The sequence below is a fragment of the Loxodonta africana genome, chromosome 23, assembly GCF_030014295.1.
Source record: "Loxodonta africana isolate mLoxAfr1 chromosome 23, mLoxAfr1.hap2, whole genome shotgun sequence".
Classification (NCBI taxonomy): domain Eukaryota; kingdom Metazoa; phylum Chordata; class Mammalia; order Proboscidea; family Elephantidae; genus Loxodonta; species Loxodonta africana.
Window position 1 is genome coordinate 14,762,244 of NC_087364.1, and position 27,531 is coordinate 14,789,774.

A 27,531-nucleotide genomic window follows, 5' to 3' on the forward strand; every position below is an offset into this window, starting at 1 on the left:
GAACTCTTGACATCCTTGCTTCTGTACTTCTTCCAAGACATATTTGTTTGTTCTTCTGGCAGCCCATGGTATATTCAATATTCTTTGCCAACACCATAATTGAAAGGCTGGCAAACATGTGGAAGAATGGGTGTTGGACTTTAACAAACGCTTTTTCTGTATCAATTGAGATGATCATTCGATTCTTTGCCTTTACTTTATTTTTGTGGTGGATTACATTGATTGACTTTATAATGTTGAACCATCCTTGCATACCTGATATGAACCCCACATGGTCATGATGTATTATTTTTTTGATGTGCTGTGGAATTGCGTTGGCCAGAATTTTGTTGTGAATTTTTGCACCTATATTCACAGGGGAATAATGGTCTATAATTTTCTTTTTTAGTGATGCCTTTGCCTGGCTTTGGTATTAGGGTTTTGCTGGCTCCATAGAATGAATTCGGGCCTATTCCTTCCTTTTTTATTGCCTTAGTCATCTAGTGCTGCCATAACTGGAATACCACAAGTGGATGGCTTTAACAAAGAGAAATGTATTTTCTCACAGTCTAGTAGGTTACAAGTCCAAATTCAGGGCGTCGGCTCTAGGGGAAGGCTTTCTCTCTCTGCCGGCTCTGGAGGAAGGTCCCTGTCCTCAATCTTATCCTGGTCGAGGAGCTTCTCGGGTGCAGGGACCTTGTGTTTAAAGGACGCACTCTGCTCCTGGTGCTGCTTTCTTGGTGGTATGAGGTCCCCAACTCTCTGCATGTTTCCCTTTCATCTCTCCAGAGATAAAAGGTGGTGCGAGCCACACCCCACGGAAAGGCCCTTTTGGATCAGGGAGGTGACCTGAGAAATCCTTTTAGCCACAGGCAGAGATTATGATGTATTAACACCTAGGAAAATCACAAAATGGAGGACAACTACACATGGCCTAACCGAGCTGACATATATTTTGGGGGTACACAATTCAATCCACTATATTTATGTTCCGGAATAGTTTGAATAGTACTAGTGTCAATTCTTCTCTGAATATTTGGGAGAAATCTCCAGTGAAGCCATCTGGCTAGGGGTTTTTTGTTGTTGTTGTGTTTTTTTTTTAAATAACCTCTTCAATTTCTTCTTCTGTTATGGGTCTGTTAAGATTTTCAACCTCAATTTGCATTAGTGTAGGTAGGTAGCATGTTTCTAGAAATCTGCCCGTTTCTTCTAGGTTTTCAAATTTTTTGAAGTGTAATTTTTAATAACATTGTTCTTTTTTATTTCATTTGGTTCTAATGTCACCCATCTCATTTCTTATTTGAGTTATTTGCATCTTCTCCTTTTCTTTTGTCATTTTGGTCAATGGTTTATTGATTTTATCGATCCTTTCAAAGAACCAACTTCTAGTCTTATTGAGGCTATCAACTGTTTTTCTGTTTTCCATTTCCCTTATTTCTAATCTTTACTACTTCCTTTCTTCTGGTAGCTGTGGACATTTTTTTTTTGCTCTTTTTCTGTTTGTTCTACTTGTAGGGTTATGGTATTGATTCTGGCCCTTTTTTCTGTTTTGATGTTTGTTTTTCTTTCCATAAATTAACCTCTGAGTACTGCTTTTGCTATGTCCCAAAGGTTTTAATATGTTCTGTTTTAATTCTTATTTGACTCTAGGAATTTTTAAATTTCATTTTAAATTTCTTCTATTACCCAGTGGTTTTTAAGCAAGCTGTTATCCAGTTCCGTGTATTTGATTTGTTCTTCCTGTTACTGGTTTCTAATTTTATAGTGTTGTGATCAGAGAATATACTTCACATAATTTTGATATTTTTTAATTTATTGAGCCTTGCTTTGTGGTCTAAAATATGATCTATTCTGGAGGATGATCCATGTGCATTGGAAAAGAATGTGTACTGTCCCGCTGTTGGGTGGAACGTTCTGTATATGTCTATGAGGTCAAGTTCGTTGATCGTGTTGCTTAGGTCTTCTGTATCTCTGCTGAATTTCTTTCTAGTTGTTCTCTCCATCAAAAGCGGTATGTTAAAGTCTCCTACAATTATTGAGGAATTCTCTATTTCTCTATTCAATACTGTTAGGGTTTGTTTTATGTATTTTAGAGCTACCTTGGTGTGTAAATTTTTATTATGATTATGTCCTCTTGGTGGATTGACCCTTTAATCATTATGTAATGCCTTTCCTTGTCTCTTATGCTGAATTTTGCCTTAAAATCTGTTTTATCAGAGATTAATATTGCCAATCCTCCTCTTCCCTGGTTACTGTTTGCTTGATATATTTTTTCAGTCCTTTGATATTTCACCAATTTTTATCTTTGTGTCTAAGGTGTGTCTCTCTTGTAGGGTCATGTTTTCTTATCCAGTCTGCCACTCTGTTTCTCTTGAATGGTGCATTTAAACCATTTACATTGAATGCAATTATCAATATGTATGAATTTACTACTGTCAGTTTTTGTGGGTTTTGTTTCTTTGTTTTTGTGGTGTTGACAGTTTCTTTGTTGCGCTTACTTTTTTGTACTGAGTTTTCTTTACAAATTTTCTTCATTGTTGTTGATTTTTGTATCTGTATCTTTATAATTTTCTTCGTTTTTATTTTGGTGAGTAGGTTTACTAGTTTTCTTTGTGGTTAACATGAACATTAACTTCCTAAGTTTAAAACAGTCTGTTATATCTTGATGTCTCCTTGACTTCCTCTACACGTGGAAGTTCTGTAACTACACCATTTATTCCCTCTTCTTATTCTGAAGTTGTCGTAGTTTACAAATTGACATCTCTGATTTCCTGTTTTCAGTCTTGTAGCTTTATTTTGTTTTTGAGAATTCTTTACGTGGGTATGTATCAGGGTGATGTTGTCATGTGTATTAATTTCACATTGTTATCTGATGTTGTTGGTTTTCTGTCCAAAGAACTCCCTGTAGTATTTCTTGTAAGGTTGGGCTGGTTTTTACAAGTTCCTTTAATTTCTGTTCATCTGGGAATGTCCTAGCTTTACCTTCATATTTAACAGACAATTTTGCTGGCTAATAATTCTAGATTGACTTTTTTTTTCTTTCAAGGCTTTATAAACGTCATCCCATTGCCTTTTTGCCCACCTGGTTTCTGCTGAGAAATCGGAGCTTAGTCTTATTGGTTCCGCTTTGTAGGAGGGAGTTTGTTTTTCCTGAGCTGCTCTCAGGATTCTTTGTCTTTGGTTTTGGAAAGTTTGATTATGATATGTCTTGGTGAAATCTACCTTGTATGGGGCTCCCTGAGCTTAAATGGCTGTCTTCTTGTCTTTCACAATGTTAGGGAAGTTTCCTGTCAGCAAATCTTCAAAAATTCTCTCGGCTTTTTTTTTTTGGGGGGGGGGGGCAGGGGTCTCTCTTTCTTTTTAATTAATTTTCATTGTGCTTTAAGTGAAAGTTTACAAATCAGGTCAGTCTCTCATATAAAAATTCACATACACCTTGCTATACACTCCTAATTGCTCTCCCTCTGATGAGATAGCACAGTATTTCCCTCCACTCTCTCTTCTCATTTCCTTTCGGGTAGCTTCTGGCCCCCTCTGCCCTCTCATCTCCCCTCCAGACAGAAAATGCCAACATAGTCTTGTGTGGCCACTTGATCCAAGAAGCTCGTTCTTCACCAGTCATTCCTTGGAAACCCTGTGGGGCAGTTCTACTCTGTCCTATAAGGTTGCTATGAGTCAGAATTGACTTGATGGTAACGGGTTTTGGTCTTTGGGTTCTGCTTTGGAATTCAGATCATGTATAAATTCTTCCTTGTGATAGTGTCCCACGTAACTCTTAGACTTTCTTCATTTTTCTACATTCTCTCCTGATTGTTCCCCCAAATAAACTAGTGCCAAGGGATTTGTCCTCTATGTCACTGATTCTGTCTTCTGCTGATTCAATGCTACTCCAATGTCCTTCCATTGAGCTATCTATTTCTGAAATTTTATAATTAATCTTCTGGATTTCTAGTTGCTGTTTTATATGGTTTCTATTTGTTTCGTCATTTTATTCTTTTATTGAATCCTTCCAGTTTTGTCTGTGTTTTCCTTGATCTCTTTCTCAATCTCTTGTAGGATCCTACATATAAGTCTTCTGAATTCCTTATCAGGTAATTCCATTACCATTTCTTCCTTGGGAAGATTTTCATACCTTTCTAGAATCTAATTTTTTTTGTAGATCATCATATGGAGTTTTGATTTTATTCTAAGTACAATCAGTAGCCATTAACAGGTTTTTTTTTAACTTTGTGGTACAGTTTACAGACAATAAAATGCATTCATTTTAAGCATATAGATTAATGAGTTTGACCAATGCATACAGCCATACAAACATCAGCCCAATAAATAGGTAGAAAATTGATTCCTTGTACATCTTTCCAGTCAACTTCCCTTCCTCAACTCTGGCCCTAAGGAACCATTGCTCTGCTGACATTAGATTCTTTTCTAGCTCACATAAATGAAACTATACAGTATGTATTCTTCTGTGTCTCTCTTCTTTCACTTAGCATGATTTTGAGATTCATCCAAGTTGCTGCCCGTATTAGTAGCTCATTCATTTTTAATGCTGAATAGTATTCCACAATATAGATATACCATAATTTGGTTAGTCTTTCATCCATTGAAGCCTTTTAAAATAGGGAAAAGACCTGATTTGGTTTTAAAGCTTACTCCACCTGCTGCGTGAAAAATGAATTGGAAAGGTACAACAGGGTTAGTATGTAAGCCAATAAAAAGCCTGTTCTGAGTCTAGGCAAGAGTATAGTAGCTTGAATTAGGGAGCACTGTGCTAGTTTGATGTTAGAATCAAACATACCTATATCCAATTCCTAGCTCTAGGCTAATAAACTAGTAAAGTCTACTTCATTCACTTTTCCGAGTGAGTTCTCATCTGTAAAACTCAACACAGAGTCTTCCTCTTGAGGAGTTTTCCTCTTGAGAGAAACTGAGAATACATGCTTATATTTAACCTACCAGAATGTGAGTCCCGTGACGGCAGGAAATTATTAAATCCTAAGCACCCAGAACTTTGTCTGGGACACAGTACGTATTTAAATGTTTTTCAATTCTTCTCATCCTTTTTCCAAGGGTGAATGTAAACTATGCAATCTGACACTTTTTTTCTTCTCTTCCTCCAACCCCAATTGAGAAGATGCACAAATATTATTATGGAAGTCTGCTGAATGCAAATATTGTGGAGGCAAAAAGATTGAGAACCTCTAGCCTAGCACACAGGACAAATGCAGCTCAAGTACTCAACCAGCAATTAGTCTCCAATAGGAGAAAAAGCTTCAACTTATTCTAAGTAGAACTTTAGTCCTGATGGCATTCTAAGGTTTTCTCAAACCTTCACAACATTAAAGCTTATGGCCTGTATTGAAATGTCAATGAGTCAGGAAGCAAATGGCTCTTTGGTGAAGACATGGCTGGAAAAAAGTGCAGCTCTTGGTTTAAAATGGCACAGACTTCTTGAAATAGTTTAACCTCTGTATCCGAGAGTCTGGATGACTGTCTTTGACCTAAAAGGCTCAATAAAGATTTGTGACTGAAAGGAGAAAAACTTCCTCCTCACAATTAACCCTTACCTTCTTAACCTCTCTGGGGACAAAATCATCAAATCCTGAATGTTTATGATCTCCCTTCTTTGTTCACTAAGCCAGTAGTTACTTGTGGTCATATTTATTTAGTAACGTCTACAAGCTTTGTGATATACCAGTATGAACCTGATGCTATTATTCATCTTCAAGTCCCTGAATGATGCAAATGGTTAATACGCTCAACTGCTAACTGAAAGGCTGGAGGTTGGAATCAACCCGAGGTGCCGTGAAAAAAATGCCTAGTAATCTACTTCCAAAAAAATCAACCACTGAAAACTTATGGAGTATAATTCTACTCTGACACAAATAGGGTCACCATGAGTGGGAACTGACTCAACACACAACTAACTGGTTTTGTTTTATTCTGGTTTATTATCCACCTTAACCTGTATGATTCATTCTCTAATAAGCCTGATCTGTTTTACCTAGAAGGTCTTGTCATCTATTTTCAATAGTTATATGGTGGCTCCCTTTAAATTTGGTGTTGTATTAAATAATGCTGATAGGTTTTCTGATGTATGTTTGCTCTGTGGGGTGTGGCTTTGCAGATTGTTGGCTTCATTTAAAGGGTAACAAGGTATGATCATTTTGTTGGGGAATCTTTAGGTAATGTCTCTAGGACTGCTTAGATTTCTCAGAAAGGATATTCTTCTACTGTGCATGAGAATACACATCTGCTGCCAGCATTATGGGAACTAAGTGGGAAACAAAGTTTGGGGGGAGGGGTTGTCACAATATTCAGGATGTATGTCCATGTTCACTCAATCCTCTCTCCTGGTGTCCCCCAGTCCAGAGATTATTTTATCCTCTTCACTTTTGACAGGATGGGACAGAGAAAGTCAATTAGTTCTGAAGAATGAGGGAGGGGTATGAAGAAATTCTTGCAGAGATTCTCAACCAATAGTTCAGCTTTTAGGCATTTCTCAAGGGGTCTACAGCTGATAGTTACTGAGACTTTTAAAAGGTTCTGCAGTGATACCAAGAAACATCTCTGTTTTTCCTACTGCCAGTTTAAGATTCAGCTTTCTTCAGTAGCTAAATCAATTAAAATTGATCTTTCAGCTTTTCATTTTCCAAAATACTTTTTCCTCTCTTTTTCATTGTGGGTTTGTGCCCCTAAAAAACAAAACAAAAAAAAGACCTCAAGTTTGGTAGATTTTGAGCTGAGAAGAAAATGTGCATATTTAAGCTATCATCTTTACCTGAAAGTTATAAAAAGTACTTTCCTCAGTAATCTCCTCAAAAAAGGTATACTTGTGATATGTTCTCTGAATCCTTACTTATTTTAAAATACCTATTTTTCATATTGAAAAATAAAGGATATTTTAGTTGGGTATAATATTCCTAAGCCAGGGTCTTTTCTATGCTGTAGTCTGAAAATTCTCGGATTCTACTTTATTTGCATTTGGTTTGGTTTTCTTTCTAGAAGAAAAAATTAAAAAAAATTTTTTTTTGTTCTTGATGTCTAGAGGAATTGTTCTGTTTTATTAATCCTATCTGAAAGTCAATGAGTCTTTCCAACACATTAAAGCTTTCCTAAGAACAGTGAAAACCAACTCCCCTATTATTTCTTTTAAAGTTATCTTTCCTTTGTCTACTTTTCTTTTTGTGAAACCTCTATTATCTTTTTACATGTGAAAATCTCTTGGATCTTCCCTCCACATCTCTTATTATTTTCCTCATGCCTTTTTGCTACGTACTTTGAGATACTTCTTCCATTTATTCCTTTGAGTCACAAATTTGGTTCTTAGTAGAAACCATTCTTTCACTTTGAAAGCTAAAATGTTTTATATATATATTTTTTTAAATCACTCTTTTTAATTCAATGGAAACTTTCTCTTCTAATTTAATATCCTCAAGTGCCTCTTACTATTTTTCAGTAAGCACAGTCATCTGCCACCTGTCCTCGGTGATTGTTTTTGGTCTTCCTCCCTAGATGGCTAATCCTTTTCCTTTGTACACTCATGGCTCTGTTTATTCTCAATAATCAGGTCAAAGGATTAGGGTCAGTGGTCTGCTAGTAAGTGGGCAACCAACTGATGGAGGGGGAGAGCTTAGAAGAGAAGCCCGGTGTGTCACATTTGCCCATGTCCTCCATGTCTGATTTGAAACTACCAATGTTGTATCACGAAAAATGGATTAGGAAGAGATACACACAATGGCTCTCATGAGGATAGTACAGGCCCAATACACAGGACCCTTAAAGAAGTTTCACAATAATCTCAACCTTACCTAGTCCTTGAATCCTGTCTCAATTTCCTAAATCAAAATTGATTTCTTCTTTCTCTGCTCTCAACACATTTTGCTTATATCTTATATCTTTATTTAGCACTTATTTTACCCTGTCCTGTATGTACTTAGTTCTTTACATGTTTATTTATCTTAAGATGTAAACTTCTTAAGGGCAGGGAAAAGAAATTATTTATCTTTGATTTCCTTCTACAGCCTACACCAATTATATGTTTAGTGGCTTTAAATAGTGAATTTTTAAAGGTCACAGCTCAGTCAAAATATCATATTACAACTTATAAAGGTATAAAATACTTGACTAAAGTCAGTAGGAAAAGAGAAGTGTAAATAATGGCATACTTCCTGTGCTGAATCAAGTTTTTATCAGAAATTTGTAACTTTTCAGAAGAGAAGAGAATTCTGAAAACTTCTTTTTATGGGACTGGAGGCTAAGGTTAGCAAGATAGCAGAAAAGTAAGTCCAAAATGTTCACTATAGGCCAACCGAAAATATAGTGTTCTTCATTTTCCTTCCATTTCAGAATCAAAATATCTTCTTCCTCATTTTCTGTTTATTTTTCAGAATCAAAGGAAAATAAATTTTCAACATCAGAATTTAGCAAGTTGACAAGAAGAACAAATTCTTGTGTATCCTATTTAACTTTAGACAAAACCATTTCAATGTTCAAATCTAAGACTCTTTAGGAAAACTGTCCGTTATTGCTAGGTACCATCAACTCCATTCTGACTCATACCGACCCTATGTACAACAGAATAAAACACCACCTAGTCCTGCACCATCCTCACGATCATTGCTATGTTTGAGCCCATCGCTGCAGCCACCGTGCTAATCCATCTCATTGAGGGTCTTCCTCTTTTTCACCGACCCTCTACTTTACCATGCATGATGTCCTTCTCCAGGGACTAGTACCTCCTGATAACATGTCCAAAGTATGTGAGATGAAGTCTCACCATTCATTTACATTTCTAAGGAGCATTCTGACTGTACTTCTTCCAAGACAGATCTGTTCGTTCTTCTGGCAGTACATGATATATTCAATATTCTTTGCCAATACCATGATTCAAAGGCATCAATTCTTCTTCAGTTATCCTTATTCACTGTCTAGCTTTCACATGCGTATGAGCTGATTGAAAATACCACGGCGTGGCTCAGGCACACCTTAGTCCTCAAAGTGACATCTTTGCTTTTTAATACTTAAATGAATGTCTGCAGCTGTTTTTTCTCATTTTGAGTCATGCCACATCAGCAAATGAAGGTTCCAAAAGCTTTATTCCATCCATGTCATTAAGGTCGATACTACTTTGAGGAGACAGCTCTTCCCCCGTTTTATTTTGAATGCCTTCCTGCCTGAGGGGCTCATCTTCCAGCAGTGTATCAGACATTGTTCCTCTGCTATTCATAAGGTTTTCACTGGCCAATTTTTTTCAGAAGTAGACCACCAGGTCCTTCCTCCTAGTCTGTCTTAGTATGGAAACTCTGCTGGAATCTGTCCATGATGGGTGACCGTGCTGATATTTGAAATACCAGTGGCATAGCTTCCAGCATGATATAATACGCAAGCCACCACAGTACGACAAAACTGACAGACATGGTAGAAAACTGGCCTAGTCTATAAATAAATTAGAATTTTGGATAATAAACATATATATTAGAAAAATTTAATGCTGTCATAAAAACGGGCACTTGCCTAGAAAGAGTGCCTAGGCTAGCTAGACAAATGGGAAGCAGATGGGTAATTCCAAAACAGCAAAATGACCCAGCCTCAAACATATGAAGAAGATCCTAGATTAGCTTTAGTTGCCACTTCCTGCTGTCTCTTTCAGGCACATGTATCAAGCAGTCAAAGTTGATACAGTTTAATATATCTAAGACCCGCTATGGGGAAAAATTGAAAAGTAGAAGAAGAGTAATCTCAAGAAAAAGAACAGGAGAGAGTAGCCATTCTGAAAAGAGTTGATGTGAAAATAACACGAGGGACTAAAATAAGAGGTTCAAAACCAAAAACCAAACCCACTGCCATCGAGTCGATTTCAACTCATAGCGACCCCATACGACAGAGTAGAACTGCCCCACATGGTTTCCAAGGAGTGCCTGGTGGATTTGAACTGCCAACCTTTTAAGTTAGCAGCTGTAGCGCTTAACCACTATGCTACCAGGGTTTAGACATTAAGAATGGCAGTTAGAGGTATGTAAATTTGAAGTCCTTATAGAGAGTATAACAATATATAGCACACCTTGATTGGAACTTTTATTATTTATGAATGTGAATCCTGGCGCAGTTGAAAGAGTACTAAAACAGGAAACAGGAATTCAAAACCCTAGGTTCAATCCCTGGCTTATTTTACTGGACATTTGGCCTTATCAGTTGTTCTAGACTTTATATTTCTTACACGTCAAATGAAGGCCCGTCTAACAATTTATGGCAATAAAAAAAAAAAATCATGTTCCTATCTGGTATATACATAAGAAATAAATTATGGTGTCCATGCTGATAATTACCTACCCAAAAAGAAATATATTAAATGTATCACATTACAATATTTAGATTTTAAGTAAATTTCTGAGTTTTAAGCGGATTCCCTTCTCTAGAGAATTTGAAGATTTTTCTATTGTTGCTAAATGTACCGCACATAGTAATTAACCCCAATTAGAAAATTTAAATGCCACATTTTCTAATATTATGTGACATTTTACCATATGAGCATATATACATACACACAGAGATATACGTGTGCGTGTATGTACACGTGTGTTTTTTATATACCTATATATACACATGAAAACCCTGGTAGCATAGCGGTTAAGTGCTACGGCTGCTAACCAAGAGGTCGGCAGTTCAAATGTGCCAGGCGCTTCTTGGAAACTCTATGGGGTAGTTCTACCCTGTCCTACAGGGTCGATAAGGTCGGAATCGACTTGTCGGCGGTGGGTTTGGTTTGGTTTTTGGATATATACACACATATATAAATGTGTACGTATATGAAATACCCCATACACATACAAAGTTTGTTACGAAGGCTCACTGAAGTTTTCAGCTGTTTTCTCCTTCTCCTTTCTGTTTCATATCACTTTCATAGAAACATAAGTGAAGCAGACATAAAATCATATGGAAATCTTGAGAGTCCATTTCACAGCTTGCTACAATTTTTAATTAAAACTTTAGAAAGGACAAAAGGCCAAAATGTTAAGTTCATAATAGAGTAAACTGGTTACCTGGGTACATGTATAGATATCCAAGGTAATCCCTTCTCACCAATACTATGGATAAGATTCCTGTTATTAATTCAACAAACAATTATTGTATCTATTAAGTTTTAGTTTCTAGGAATACAATAAAAAAGCAATAAACTAAATGGTTTCTGGCTTCATGAAACCGAGAGATATTAATAATCACACAAGAATAAAATTTCAATCATGTTAAGGTTGTGTTTAATTTTATATTTTTAGAAATTCAAAATTTCAGAAAAAGGAATCTGATGTTTCATTAGTTTTCATTTTAAGATCACAAATAGAAGACGTTCTTCATTTCCCTTGGTATCACTGATAAAACCCTGTAACACTAAAGTTTTGAAAGCATGTTCATATCAGCTATCTCCAGTTGGTCTTATGGTAACCATGTATTGCGAATTCTGAGGTGAGAAATTACTTTGTAAATGCATGTAGCAGCACAACTACATAAAGCTGACCTGAGTATATATATAGCTCCTAATATGCCTATGTGAGTCATTTCATGTATTAAAGCACTTTAAACTGATATAGAAAGCACTTGAAATTTGTAAGGGAATATCTAACCTTCATATATCCCAAGTTCAGTAGTGCAGAATGTATATAGGGGCTTCTGGCTTTCACCTGAATTTCTACTGAGCCTCACATAAATCCTGTAATTTTCCTAATATCACACGTTGACTATGTCTTCAATACTCACTACTCTATTTTTCACTTGATGAGAATTTTTCTACTTCCTCAACACATTCGCTGATAACTTTGCCTTTTTTCTAAAATAACACATATGTATTAATAAAATGGGATGCCTGGGTGGCACAAACAGTTAAGTTCTGGGCTACTAATCGAAAGTGGGTGGTTCAAACTCACCCAGAGGCACCTCAAAGGAAGGCCTGTGGGTCTGCTTCCAAAAGATTGCGGCCTTGAACACCCTATGGAGCAGTGCTACTCCACACACATGCAGTCGCCATGAGTCAGAATAGACTCAATGGCAAGTAACAACAATATTCATAAAACAGATCGAAATCAGGTGCTAAATTTCACATGTTACTCTTTCATTTATCCAAAGTGTCATTTTTAAAATGAAAAACCATCACTTTCTTAGACATTACCATTTTCACTAATACAGTTAACATCTAGTTTTCTGAAATTTTCAGAGCAATTTTTCATGAAGATACAGTTTTTATCACGCAAGAAGAGTTTCTGTATATACCAGTATCATTGACTCTCAGAAACCAGAAAACCAGGTACGCTAATGTTCTGCCTATATGCATTGTTCCAAAACACTTAATACAAAGAATATTCCACATAGTTGAATTCCTCATTCAACAAAGGAACAGATTATCAAATTCATGATATATCTGAGTCACTCATGAATACTTAAAATTATGAATGTCAATAGTCAATGATACTCTAAATATATTAATAAATATAATACAGGGCAAAGTCTTCATTTCAAAATTAAAAAAATGTACATTATGATAAAATATACACATAATAACTTCAACACATTAAAATATTTCAATGCATACAAACCTGTAAAGCCATCGGGATAGACTTCAGAAAGAAATTTAGTGTTGATGTCTCCTTTTATAAAACGTGAGTGGGTTATCACCTCTCGAAGTAAACAAATATTATGTGTAACACCTAAAAATATAATGATTATCAGATTAAATGGGAGAAAAATAAGTTAAAAAAATCTAATTCTTATAATCCGGAAAGCTTTTTCATCGATGTTCTATGATCTAGAAAGAACCACGCAAGATTACTTACCTCAAGTAACAACAAAAACACCTGGAATTCAGGTAGTAGTAAAGCACGAAATGAAGCTTTAAAAGCTTGTGATTTCCCAGGTAATTGAATGGGGAAAATAAATGTCTTTTCTTTCCATAAATAATGGTAGAGCAACTGAATATCCATGGGGGGGCAGAGGGAATGAGCCTCAGATCTAACTCACCATACACAAAAATTAACTCAAAGTGGATCACAAAACTAAACGTAAAACCTGAAACTACAAAACTTCTAGAGAAAATATAGGAGAAAAACTTCTGTGACTGTGGGGAAGGACAGGCAGCAGATTCTTAGGCAGTACACAAAAACCATAAACCATAAAAAGAAAACAAATTATATGTCATCAAAAAAATTTTTTTAATGCCTGCTCTTCAAACGACACAGATAAGAAAATCACATGGCAAGTTAGACTGAGAGAAAATATTCACAACACATATATCAAAGAACTTGTATCCAGAATATATAAAAAACCCTTAGAAACCAATGAAAAAAATGGGCAAAAGATTTGAACAGACATTTCACAAAAGAAGATACACCAATGGCCAGTAAGCACATGAAAAGGTGTTCAATATCATTATTGCTATGGATTGAACTGTGTCCCTCCAAAACACGTATTGTAAATTCTAACCACTATACCTGTGGATACAATCCCATTTGGGAATATGGGTTTTGTTGGGTTAATGAGGCCATATCCATGTAGGGTATGTCTTAAGATATAAAAGAGCAGACTCAGCACAGAAGAAGACAGATGGGGGGGGGGGTGGGAGAGTACTAACACTATCCGAAGACCAAGGAGGCAAATCAGTCTACAAGCTCAACGCCAAAGATGGCTGGCTAGAGAAGCTGAGACAAGGATCTTCCCCCAGAGCAGACACTGAGAGCCTTCCCCTGGAGCTCGTACCCTGGATTCAGGCTTCTCGCCTCCTAAACTGTGAGAAAATACATTTCTGTTGGTTGAAGCCACTACTTGTGGCATTTCTGTCATAGCAGCATTAAGAAGCTAAGACAATTAGCATCAGAGAAGTACAATGAGATAGCCTTACACACCAAGTTAAGTGGCGAAAAGTGAAAGGACTGATAACACCAAGTGACGACGGGCCTGCGGAACAACCGAAACTGTCACACACTGTGGCGGGAAAATAAAACAGCACAACCACTTTGGACAGGTCGGCAGCCTCTGAAAAAATTAAATACGTACTCGTCATATGACCCAGCCATTTCACGCCTAAGTATTTACCCAAGTTAAATAAAAACATATATCCATACAAAGATTTGTAAACAAATGTTAATGGAAGCTTTATTAGCAATAAACAAAAACTAGAGACAAACCTGAATACCCATCGACGGGTGAATGGATAAACATAATGCCGTCTTTCCATACCACGGAATTCTACTCAGCTATGAAAAGAAACGAACGACTAACAGGTGAAACGAGGATGAATCTCAAAATAATTACGCTGAATGTGATTAACTCACTGAACTGCACACTAAAGACTGGTTGAAGCAGCAAGTTTTTATTGTGATATCTATTTTAGCATAATAAAAAATATTTATGCTCAATTAAAGAAGCAAGATGAAAATAATGCAGACTGCTTGAGTCCATTAATACGAAATTTTATAAAATGCAAGCCCACCTACAGTGACAGCAGGCAGACCACACGGCTGTAGGAACACAGGGGCAGAGGGAGAATGAATGGCAAAGAGGAATGAGAAAACTTTGGAGGTGGTGGAAATGTTCAGCATCTTGATAGTGGTGATGGTTTCATAGGTTATCACCTATATGGCAAAACTCATTAAATTGCACACTTTAAATGTTTAAAAAAAAAAAAAAGCACATAATCAAGAAGAAATTGAGCCTAGGACACAATGACTACTTCAAACTACTGGTAACTGACAGAAATAAAAAGTATTGAGAAAGTTGTAGGATACAAAAAAGTTTTACACAGAAGGAGGTATCTGATCCTGATCTTCCAAATTACAAAGTTGATAATGGAAATAAAAGGTGATGTGAGAAGGCATTTCGAATCCAGGGAAAGTGTGAGTTAGACCAAGGTTCCGTAAGGAGAGCAGGGTGACTGGAGCAAAACAGTGTAAGCAAATGGCGAGGTTTGTTAATTCCTTTCAGTCTCCTTAGCCCACTTCTACACGCTTCTAATCTGCTGCACAATAAATCTACAAAGCCTGGTTCCTGATCTTGCCATTCAAGTCTCACAAAATTCTCACTTCTATAAGATAAAATATAATGTAAGCAAAGCATAGGTGCCAGAACCAGACACTCAAGTTCAAGTATCAGACCTGCCTCTTAAGTGGTTTTAACATCTCCAAGTTTTAGTTTCCTCATTGAAAAAGGGTGATGATAACAAAATCTACTCTGCATGATTATCATGATGCTCAATTGAGACAATGCTTAGTGCAATGACAGGCACTTAAAAAGGTATGTTATTATTATGCTCATTATTACCTTTTTGTATAGGGAAAACACAGGCCATTAAGTCCTCACGTAGATAACAAACGTCAGACAAAGCTGTATTGCATCGGAAGCCTCAGTATTGACCTCCCTAACTTCCATTCTCATGTTCTGTAAGAATGGAGCTCCATAAATCTAATTTTACACCTGTTTCTATCTAGAGGGTATATTCACACTATAAGGCAGAAGTAGGCAAACTATGGCCTGTGGGCCAAATGTGGTCTGCTACCTATTTTAGTAAATAAAGTTTTATTTGAACGCACCCATTCTCACGTCTTTACGTGTTTTTCTGTGGCTGTGTTCATGCTCTAATAGTGCTGAGTAGAAGCAACAAAGACCGTATAATCCGCAAAGATAAAATATTTACTATCTGGCCCTTTACAGAAAAGTTTGCTAACATCTGCTATAAAGTATTAATAACGTTAATATTCTGAGCAAACTAACCTGTATCTATGAGCATGTATTCTACACTTACAGCTAGATATTACGAGAAGGAAGATAAGAGCACACAATATGGTACCTGCTTTGGGAAATTTTCAGTAAGAAGTTATGGATTAAGAAAATCCCAATGAATAAAAAAGGGAGCTAAAAATAAGAAAATTGTGATACACAGACACTGAATAATTTACCTAAGCTTTAGCATATTAAAAAATATGCAAGTAATACATATACAAAATTCAAATTGTGACAGACTACCAGTTTCTCCTAAAACCCACTCTTCTTTTCTTTTCCATAGTAATAGGTTTTTAGCCGGACACAAAACCACCCATTTACAGACTCCATTTCCTCAAATGTCTTATAGCTAGACACAACAAACTGACTAATTTCTAGACAACGGAATGTAAGTTAAAGTGATGTATCCAACTCCTATCTCATCTTCTTTAAAGGAAATTGCTTGCCTTCACTTCCTTTCTTGCCTTCCTCCTCTGGGCTTCCTGATATGGCAGGAATTCAGCTTTGACCAAGTAGAAGTAGAGCAACAAGATGAAATATCTCATGAAAATAATCTCATGAAGCAGAACTGGCCCATCAACATGGATCAGCCAGACTGTTACATCAGGGGTAGAAAAATTACTATCTGATTTGGGAATCTTTGTTACAACAGCATACCCTGTACCCTAACTAACATGTGTATATGGAGAAGGGGGAAGGATATCTCTTCAGTGTGATCTCCCACCTCTAAGCTAATCAATGATAATAGCTTAATACATCTTCCAGGCATTTTTCTACATAACTCTTTATACTAGGTCACATTAGCCACCATTTACAAAATTCTGAGCATCTCTATTCCTCACTCAGGAGATACAACATGCCTACATTTTTATAAAAACCAATTCCCAGTCTATTCAACTACCTATGAACATTTAGAGAAAGATCTAAACTTCAAACATTAATACTACTCCTTTAGCTATGCAAACATCCAGTGGAAGAAGTTATCATATATAGATGATGCTGTGATAAATACCTTTTATACTACATGTCCATGACAAATGCACAATTCTCAACCTTGCTTGGCAGGTAATGACTTAGCCCATATTCAATAACCAATGTACCTAAGAGTTTTCATAATTAAGTACATTTCTAGGAGGAAAAAAGTTTCGATGGTGCCACTATATCTAATAAATCATTGCAAAAATGTGGCAAATACTTAAATTTTAGTTTACATTTGGATATATGAAAATGAACAATTGAAGGCATTATGCTAGGAAACTTAGACAAACTAGGTAGGCAAGAATTTAAGACTCGTTATAAAAATTCAGGCTATAAAAATGAAATGAATCCCTTTGTCAAATGCTTAACGAACAGACAAAACTATAGCAGTTGTGAAGAAGAAAAGAGATATGGTTTGTTAGAGGTTCATATGCATAGGAAATGAAAGATTTCATGCTGGGATAGAAAACAAAGGAAGACACCAAAGGACACAGAGATGGGTAGCTGAGGTTTGGGTAATATTATGGAAAAACTTAAATATTTAAGAACTCATTGTTGTGAAAAGTGAATAAATGCCACAGTATATCTATGAAGAGAAGTGACAGAAGGACACTATGACCAAAACGTATACACGCAAAGGAGAGAAAGGAGCCAGATGGGGCTGAAAAGTCAAATGGGTTTGGTTAACATTTTGAAGGTCAGAGTAGCAGGGACAGGCGTTTGGGAACCATGGTTTTAGAAACCTCTAGGTCAAATGGCTTAACAAAATGTATTAAGAAAACGTTCTACATCCCACTTTGGTGAATGGCGTCTGGGGTCTTAAATGCTAGCGAGCGGCCATCAAAGATGCATCAATTGATCTCAACTCACCTGGAGCAAAGAAGAAGGAAGAACACCAAAGACATATGGTAAAGATGTGCCCAAGAGACAGAAATGGCCATATAAACCAGAGACTACATCAGCGTGAGACCGGAAGAACTAGGTGGTGCCTGGCTACCACCAATGACTGCCCTGACAGGGAACACAACAGAGAATCCCTGGAGGAGCAGGAGAACTGTGAAATACAGATCTCAAATTCTTGTAAAGAGACCAGACTTAATGGTCTGATTGAGACTACAGGGACCCCAGAGGTCATGGTCCCCAGACCCTTTGTTAGCCCAAGACTAGAACCATTCCCAAAGCCAACTCTTCAGACAGGGATTGGACTGGACTATAAGACAGACAATGGTACTGGTGAGGGGTGAGCTTCTTGGCTCAAGTAGACACGTGAGACTATGGGCAACTCCCGTCTGGAGGTGAGATGAAAAGGAAGAAGGGGACAGAAGCTGGTTGAATGGACACGGGAAATACAGGATGGAGAAGAGCAATCTGCTGTCTCATTAGGGGAGAGCAGCTAGGAGTACCTACCAAGATGTGTATAACTTTTTCTATGAGAGACTGTCTTGATTTGTAAACTTTCACTTAAAGCACAAAAAATAATTAAAAAAAAAAAGACAGGGTTGGCTAAGAGTTTTATTGTCCATAGACAGATTTTACTTTATCTAAGAACTAAAGTATGTGAAACAGGAAAGATATGTTCAAAAAAAAATACCGCGGGGGAGCCAAGATAGCAGATAGACAAGACACTTCCGGTGAGCCCTCTTTACAACAAAGACCCGAAAAAACAAGTGAAACGAGTACATCTGTGACAAGCTGGGAGCCCTGAGCTTCAAAGGAACGCTAAGAAAATGAACTGAGGGGCAGGGGGAGGAAGAGACGGTTCAGAAGGGGAGAGGAGCTAATGGACGTGAATCACACGGAACCCTCAGGGACCACTCCAGGAGCGGTGGCGGTGGGCTGGTACTAGTGTTTGGCCACAGTTTCCTCATGGAGAAGCAGCCAGCCACACAGCCTACTCACAACTCCAGAACCTGAGGAGAACGCACTCTCGGCAAAAGCTAAGTACTTATGTATATTTTAATACACCCTCACACCCACAAACCAGCTTCAGCGCCTAAATTCCCTGGGCCTGAGATATACACTGTTGAGCACCTAGAGCCATCCTCTTGGCCTTGGGGAAGGAAAAAATTTGCATTTGGGGGAAAAGATAATTTGCTAGCTCCACTAACCCGGGGAGCTCAGGACAGAAGCAGCTCCTGTCCAGGCATAAACCATCTGTGGACTTTGAGCACCATTCCCTTCTGCATGGACCTGTGTGGGCCTATTTCAGGAGAATCGGCCGTTGTAAGCAAACTCCACCATTTCAGCTGTGCAGTGGAGAGGTGGGCATTTGATGTTTGACATTGCTTTGTATATTAAACAAGGTCCTCACCTACCCACATCAGGGGCCTAAGGACTGGCACCTCCACTCAGGTCACCAAGCCACCCGCGACAGGGGTCCAAACATAACTGGTACCTCCCAGTCCTTACAACAAAAAACTCTGGGTGCCCATGGTCCATCTCCAGAACCCACCCACCTGCATGCTCTAGCGAACAGGGACGTGCTTTCCTCAGAGACACTCGGGGGTCAGTTCTCAGCCTCCTGCCTTGTTTGACGTGTGACCCCTGCTGCAATCAAATACTGGTATATACATCTATCACCCCTGCCCCTCTAAGACTGTAGGACGGAGCCTGTACCACACACTTGATGATCAGCTACCTGGAAACCTAAGCTGAATTCATACAAGAAAACTGACTGGACTCCTAGACTGATATACCTGATAACAGCTCTAGGCCTCTGGGGACAGGACGTCAGAGCTCTGAATACAAACATAATCAAGCTAGCTCACTCACGCAACACGTAGGGGTAAAACAAAACAAAATAAAGCAAGAAGCTACAACACAGTAAGCAAGCATAAACTACTGCAATAACTTATTGATGGATCAGAGACCACAGTCAACACCAAGTCACATAAAGAAACAGACCACGATCACCTCAACAAGTGGAAAAACATACCTTGCTCATGGATGTTGTTGTTGTTGCTAGGTGCCATCGAGTCGGTTCCGACTCATAGTGACCCTATGCACAACAGAACGAAACACTGCCCGGTCCTGAGCCATTCTTACAATCGTTATGCTTGAGCTCATTGTTGCAGCCACTGTGTCATTCCACCTCGTTGAAGGTCTTCCTCTTTTCCACTGACCCTGTACTTTGCCAAGCACGATGTCCTTCTCCAGGGACTGATCCCTCCTGACGACATGTCCAAAGTATGCAAGATGCAGACTCGCCATCCTTGCCCCTAAGAAGCATTCTGGTTGTACTTCTTCTAAGACAGATTTGTTCATTCTTTTGGCAGTCCATGGTATATTGAATATTCTTCACCAACACCACAATTCAAAGGCGTCAATTATTCCTCAGTCTTCCTTATTCATTGTCCAACTTTCACATGTATATGATGTGATTAAAAATACCATGGCTTGGGTCAGGCACACCTTAGTCTTCAGGGTGACATCTTTGCTTTTCAAAACTTTAAAGAGGTCCTTTGCAGCAGATTTGCCCAACGCAATGCGCCTTTTGATTTCTTGACTGCTGCTTCCGTGGCTGTTGATTGTGGATCCAAGTAAAAGGAAATCCTTCACAACTTCAATCTTTTCTCCGTTTATCATGTTGTTGCTCACTGTCCAGTTGTGAGGATTTCTGTTTTCCTTATGTTGAGGTGCAATCCAAACTGAAGGCTGTGGTCTTTGATCTTCATTAGTAAGTGCTTCAAATTCTCTTCACTTTCAGCAAGCAAGGTTGTGTCATCTGCATAATGCAGGTTGTTAATGAGTCTTCCTCCAATCCTGATGCCCTGTTCTTCTTCACATAGTCCAGCTTCTCCTATTATTTGCTCAGCATACAAACTGAATAGGTACGGTGAAAGAATACAATGCTGACACACACCCTTCCTGACTTTAAACCACTCAGTATCCTCTTGTTCTGTACGAACAAGTACCTCTTGATCTATGTAAAGGTTCCCCATGAGCACAATTAAGTGCTCTGGAATTCCCATTCTTTGCAATGTTATCCATAGTTTGTTTTGATCTACACAGTCGAATGCCTTTGCATAGCCAATAAAACACAGGTAAACATCCTTCTGGTATTCTCTGCTTTCGGCCAGGATCCATCTGACATCAGCAGTGACATCCCTGGTTCTATATCCGCTTCTGAAACCAGCCTTAATTTCTGGCAGTTCCCTGTTGATATACTGCTGCAGCCATTTTTGAATGATCTTCAGCAAAATTTTGCTTGTGTGTGATATTAATGATATTGTTCTATAACAATATAGAACAATGCTCATGGATAGGAAGACTTAACATTATAAAAATGTCTATTCTACCAAAACCGATCTATATATTTAATGCAATTCCGATCCAAATCCCAACAATATTCTTGAATGAGATGGAGAAACAAATCACCAACTTCATATGGAAGAGAAAGAGGCCCTGGATAAATAAGGCATTACTGAAAAAGAAGAACAAAGTGGGAGGTCTTACTTTACCTGACTTTAGAGCCTATTATACCTCCACAGTAGTCAAAACAGCCTGGTACTGGTACAAAAACAGATACATAGACCAATGGAATAGAATTGAGAATCCAGACATAAATCCATCCACATATGGGCAGTTGATATTTGACAAAGGCCACAAAACAGTTAAATGGGGAAAAGACAGTCTTTTGAACAAATGATGTTGGCATACCTGGATATCCATCTGCAAAAAATGAAACAAGACCCATACCTCACTCCACGAACAAAAACAAGCTCAAAATGGATCAAAGACCTAAATATAAAATCTATAACGATAAAGATCATGGAAGAGAAAATAGGGACAACGTTAGGAGCCCTAATACATGGCATAAACACTATACGAAACATTATTAAGAATGCAGAAGAAAAACTAGATAACTGGGAGCTCCTAAAAATCAAACACCTATGCTCATCCAAAGACTTCACCAAAAGAGTAAAAAGGCTACCTACAGACTGGGAAAAAATTTTTAGCTACGACATTTCCGATCAGCGTCTGATGTCTAAAATCTGTATGATACCGCAAAAACTCAACTACAAAAAGACAAATAACCCAATTAAGAAATGGGCAAAAGATATGAATGAATACACACTTCACTAAAGAAGACATTCAGGTAGCTAACAGATACATGAGGAAATGTTCATGATCATTAGCCATTAGAGAAATGCAGATCAAGACTACGATGAGATTTCATCTCACTCCAACAAGGCTGGCATTAATCCAAAAAACACAAAATAATAAATGTTGGAGAGGCTGTGGAGAGACTGGAACACTTATACGTTCTATTGGGTCGCTATGAGTCAGAATCGACTCGACAGCGCTGGGCTGGGTTTACACTGCTGGTAGGAATGTCAAATGGTATAACCACTTTCGAAATCGATTTGGCACTTCCTTAAAAAGCTAGAAATAGAACTACCATACGATCCAGCAACCCCACTCCTAGGAATATATCCCAGAGAAATAAGTGCCTTTACACGAACAGATATATGCACACCCATGTTTACTGCAGCTCTGTTTACAATACCAAAAAGATGGAAGCAACCAAGGTGCCTATCAACGGATGAATGGATAAATAAATTATGGTATATTCACACAATGGAATACTACGCATTGTTAAAGAACAATGAGGAATCTGTGAAACATTTCATAACATGGAGGAACCTGGAAGGCATTATGCTAAGTGAAATCAGTCAGTTGCAAAAGGACAAATATTGTATAAGACCACTATTATAAGAACTTGAGAAATAGTTTCAACTGAGAAGAAAACATTCCTTTCTGGTTATGAGAGGAGGGAGGGAGGGAGGGTGGGAGAGGAGTATTCACTAATTAGTAGATAAGAACTACTTTAGGTGAAGGGAAAGAGCACACAATACAGGGGAGGTCAGCACAACTGGACTAAACCAAAAGCAAAGAAGTTTCCTCAATGAACTGAATGCTTCGAAGGTCAGTATAGCAGGGACAGGGGTTTGGGGACCATCATTTCAGGGGACAACTGGCATAATAAAATCTATTAAGAAAACATTCTGCATCCCACTTTGAAGAGTGGCATCTGGGGTCTTAAACACTAGCAAGCAGCCATCTAAGATGCATCAATTGGTCTCAACCCACCTGGATCAAAGGAGAATGAAGAACACCAAGGACACAAGGTGATTACGAGCCCAAGAGACAGAAAGGGCCACATGAACCAGAGACTACATCATCCTGAGACCAGAACTAGACGGTGTCCAGCTACAACCAATGACTGCCCTGACAGGAACACAACAGAGAACCCCTGAGGGAGCAGGAGAGCAGTGGGATGCAGACCCCAAATTCTCATAAAAAGACCAGACTTAATGGTCTGACTGAGACTGGAAGGACCCCAGTGGTCATGGCCCCCAGACCTTCTGTTGCCCCAGGACAGGAACCATTCCCAAAGCCAACTCTTCAGACATGGATTGGACTGGACAATGGGTTAGAGAGGGATGCTGGTGAGGAGTGAGCTTCTTGGATCAGGTGGACGCTTCAGACTATGTTGGCATCTCCTGCCTGGAGGGGAGATGAGAGGATAGAGGGGGTTAGAAGCTGGTGAAATGGACATGAAAAGAGAGAGTAGAGGCAGAGAGCAGGCTGTCTCATTAGGGGGAGAGTAATTGGGAGTATGTGACAAGGTGTATATAAGTTTTTATGTAAGAGACTGACTTGATTTGTAAACTTTCGCTTAAAGCACAATAAAAGTATATAAAAAAAGTAAAAACCAACCCCATTGCCGTTGACTCCACTCCAACTCATGGTGACCCCGTGTGTGACACAGTAGAACTGCTCTATAGGGTTTTCTAGGTTAAGATCTTTACAAAAGCAGATCACCAAGTCTTTCTTCTGTGGAGCCACTGGGTGGGTTCAAACCACTAACCTTTAGGTTAGCAGCTGATCACAAATTGCATGCACTACCCAGGGACCAACTATGACTAGAGTTGTGTATTTCAGGAATCATTTCAGGTCCTATGTGGGAAAGTGATTGGGAGGGCAACACTGAAGATGGGAAAAGGAGCTGAAAATTGCAGGACATAAGCTGGAAAATGACAAGGGTTTTGTCCACAGCTAGGATGTTCATGATAAAGATGGAGAACAGTAGTTTGGGTTTGAAAGACATGTAGGAGGTAAATAATAGGGCTTGGAAATTTACTGGATAAAAGGAATGAAGGAGATGAGTCAAGTATAGCACCCACATTTCTCGCTCTGAAACGTGACAGAAGATGACATTTTTAGAGACAGGAATAGGTTTAGAGAAAAAAATATGATTTATTTTGGACAAGTTTGATTTGAGATGCCTATGAGACAACTAACTAATATCTCTAAAAAATTAGAGTTCAGGACATTGATCAGGTTAGAATGTATACATCAGAACACAGAAGTTTTCTAAAGCCAATGAGGTGAGCTTGTACATGAAGAAATCCAAAACTGAATGAGAAACAGAGAAATGCAGAATAAAATTCAAAATATGAAAATTTTTCATATACACTAATAACTGAAGCTTGGAAAGGGAGGAACTGAAAAAGGATGAAAATTAGAAGACCAAAGTTCAGCAGTAATTTTATTTAAAAACAAAAAAGTCATTCTTAGGTAAAAATTTCTAATTCAGAACACTTCTATTTATAAAATTTGTTGGTTAAACAATAGCTAATTTAAAAAGGCAGTCTAAGTCTAAGGATTCTTGTCCTTCCCTCCCTGGGTTAAATAAAAATAATACTGTGTAAATACTTAATATTTCGTATTTACTTTACTGCCTTTTCTGTTACAGCTTAGTGCTGGTATAAATTTTCTACCTCTCTGTGTGGTCAATTCCAAAACTTTGGAAATTAGAGTCTGTCTTCAGTGAAATATAATATAGATTTCCAAAAGAGATAATGCTAATTTGAACAACAGCAACAAAAGATCAGAGCTTATGACATCTAAAATATTAAAATCCATGCGGTTTTACAGGATAAATGACGTGAGCTATATTTTTATTCTCTATTCAAAGTAGAAGAATGTGCTGTTCTACGACATGTGACTCAATGAAACCAAAGCCAAATATTAATATACATTTTGAATATTGAAGAACAGGCCCATTCAAGTAGACAAATAAAGCACAGATTTTTAAAAATCTTTCTACTTGAATAGTGAATAGAGCATGAAAATAGAGATTTTGGTCTTGCTAAATAATGTTTCAGGAATAAAATTAATACACAAAAGTATTTTCTTTCAAATGTTCCCTGAATCAAGTATCACAGATTACTATGTAAAACCAAGTCATTATCTGTTTGTCTTTCCTAAGGAGTATTCGGTTAAATAATGACTAATGACAGAAAATCAAAATCTAGGTCCTTCAACTAATTGCTCCAGCAACTGCTATACATTAACTAATTCTAAAGCAAAAACCGAGGAATAATCAGAAAATTATTTTACACATAAAATCTCAGGAAGAACAAATAAATGGGACTACTAAGAGATACTCTACATATTTAAATATTACCACTTATACTGAGTTTACTTTCTTTTCGGGTACCAGGAGGGACAAGCCTGTTGACACAGATCCTTATTTAAACACTAAATGGATAGTGGAAGCATTCTTTGAGAGTTAGTTTATAGCTTCAACGATATTCTCAATCACATAGTCATAAAAATTATGCCTAGAAGTTTTAGATTGGGAATTTCGGATGACCTCTGCCAAAGTTCACAAGGTCCCATCTGTATGTAAAATCACAACCAGGCCACAGAAGAGAGGACCCCTAGGAGCACTCTCTCCCGACAACCTGCTGGTTCCAAAACACGGGCCAGACATTAGCTGCATGCAGTGCCAGGATCAAACAGAAGCCAACAGGCACTGCTTATTTCATGGGGACGTGGAAATTAACTTTAACCAAATTTCATTTTTGCTCTAAAGGTTCTTTATCTTAACAAAAATTTGCAATCTGCTAAGAAAAAAAATATATATATACACATATATTTTACATATATATCATACTCAGTTATAATCATATATATATACATATCATATTGAAGAATTAAGCAGTTATCAAACAAGACAGTAAATTGTTCTTCCTGTTTTGTCTTTTATAAAACAAGTTTTTTAAATCTTTTCTACCCCTCTGAATTAGTCAGATGAATGACATGTATGGAAGTAAAAATCGTAAATGTATCTCTGTTTTTATTCCTTAAAAATCAGAGTAAATGATAACATTTTGGGGTGGAGGGGCTTTATCCTCACTGGTTTATTAAACTTTTTATTTTGGAATAATTTTGGACTTACAGAAGGTTTGCAAAAACATTAAGAAGAATTACTGCGTACCATTTATCCGGATTCTCCAAATATTACCACTTTACCACTTTTATTTGCTTCATCATTCATATTCTCTTTCTACGTACACGTATCATTTTTTTTCCCCTTAAATATCCGAGAATAAGTTGGAGAGTCAATGCCACTTGACTTCCAAATACATCAGTGTAAACTCTCTACAGATACGGCAATTGTCTTTAACCACAGCACAATTACCAAAATCAGAGAATCAGCATTGCTAACAGTACCAGAATCTAATCTATAGATTTTATTCAAATTTCACCAATTCTCCCACCGTGACCTATACTAAGAAAGAAAACACATTTGTCTGGTCTAGGATCCAATCCAAGATCCTATGTTCCACTTAGCTATGTGTCATTATCTTCCTTTGATCTAGATAAAAATCTGCTTTTCTTTGTGTTTCTTGACCTTGACGTAGAGGAAGAGTACAAGGATTTATTTTCTAGAACGTCCTTCAGTTGGGTTTGTCTGGTGTTTCCTCATGATTATACTCAAGTTCCACAGTCTGGGCAGGAATATCACGGGAAAAATGATGTGTTCTTTTCAGCACATCGTATCAAGGGGCACAGGATGTTGGCTTGTCCTGTAACTAGTGATGCTGGCTTTGATCACTTTGCTAAGTGACATCTGCTAGGTTTCTCTATTGTAAAGTCACTACTTTTCCCTTTGCAATTAATAAGTATCTTGTCGGCAGATACCTTAAAACTATACAAATACCTGTTTCTCATCATATTTTGCCCACTAATTTCAGCACCCACTGATGGTTCTCACCTAAACAAATTATTAATTTGGTGGTTCCCAAATGGTGATTTTTCCACTTTCATAATTCCTTGAAAATTTATTAGTCAAAAGTCTACTATAAGGAAGAGCTGTGCCTTCTCCCACATTTATCTTATCTATTTATATTAATGTGCACTCATGAATTCTTACTTTCTTCCAGGGAGTATAAGCCATTAAAGCATCATTTATTTTGTTACTGATGTTTTCCCAGATTTGAATGTAAGCTGGTTTCTTTGTCCTTTTGACATGTCATCACTTTTTGAGCACTTGGTTACTCAAGATGTTTCAGGCTCACCTTGTGCTTCCCTGGAATCGGCCATCTTTCAAGGAACACTGGCCCCATTTATTAGAAAACGGTAGCTAGAAAAGATCTAGGTGCTTGATGTACTCATTGCTATGGCATGCCCACGTTACAAGACAATCCCCGAAACAAAGAATTATCTGTCCCAAAATGTCAATAGTTCCAAAGCAGAGAAACACCTAAGCTAGCAAATAAGCGTATGTTTGTACACACACATAATAACATATTTACCTGAAACCCTGAGTCCAGACTGATAGAGCCCAATTCCAATCCAACACCACACGGTTCATGCAACCTTTACTCACTTCCACATCAGTACCTCTCTTCTCTGATAGTGAGAAATTTGGTTCTCATTACCCACAACACATGTTTATTTATTTCCTCAATCCTGGAAATCATATAAAGCAGCTTCAGAACCACTAACCCATAAACT

General features: G+C 37.7%; 1 protein-coding gene across 10 annotated transcripts in view; it reads right to left on the reverse strand.

The window, feature by feature from the left end:
• The window catches only part of PCCA (propionyl-CoA carboxylase subunit alpha), a 535,620-nt gene that overhangs the window by 193,686 nt on the left and 314,403 nt on the right, over positions 1–27,531 (reverse strand). For all 10 annotated transcript variants that reach the window (XM_064275261.1, XM_064275259.1, XM_064275262.1 and 7 more), the window contains one exon: positions 12,564–12,674. In XM_064275261.1, the coding sequence (XP_064131331.1) occupies positions 12,564–12,674 (111 nt within the window). The remainder of the gene's footprint in view (positions 1–12,563; positions 12,675–27,531) is intronic.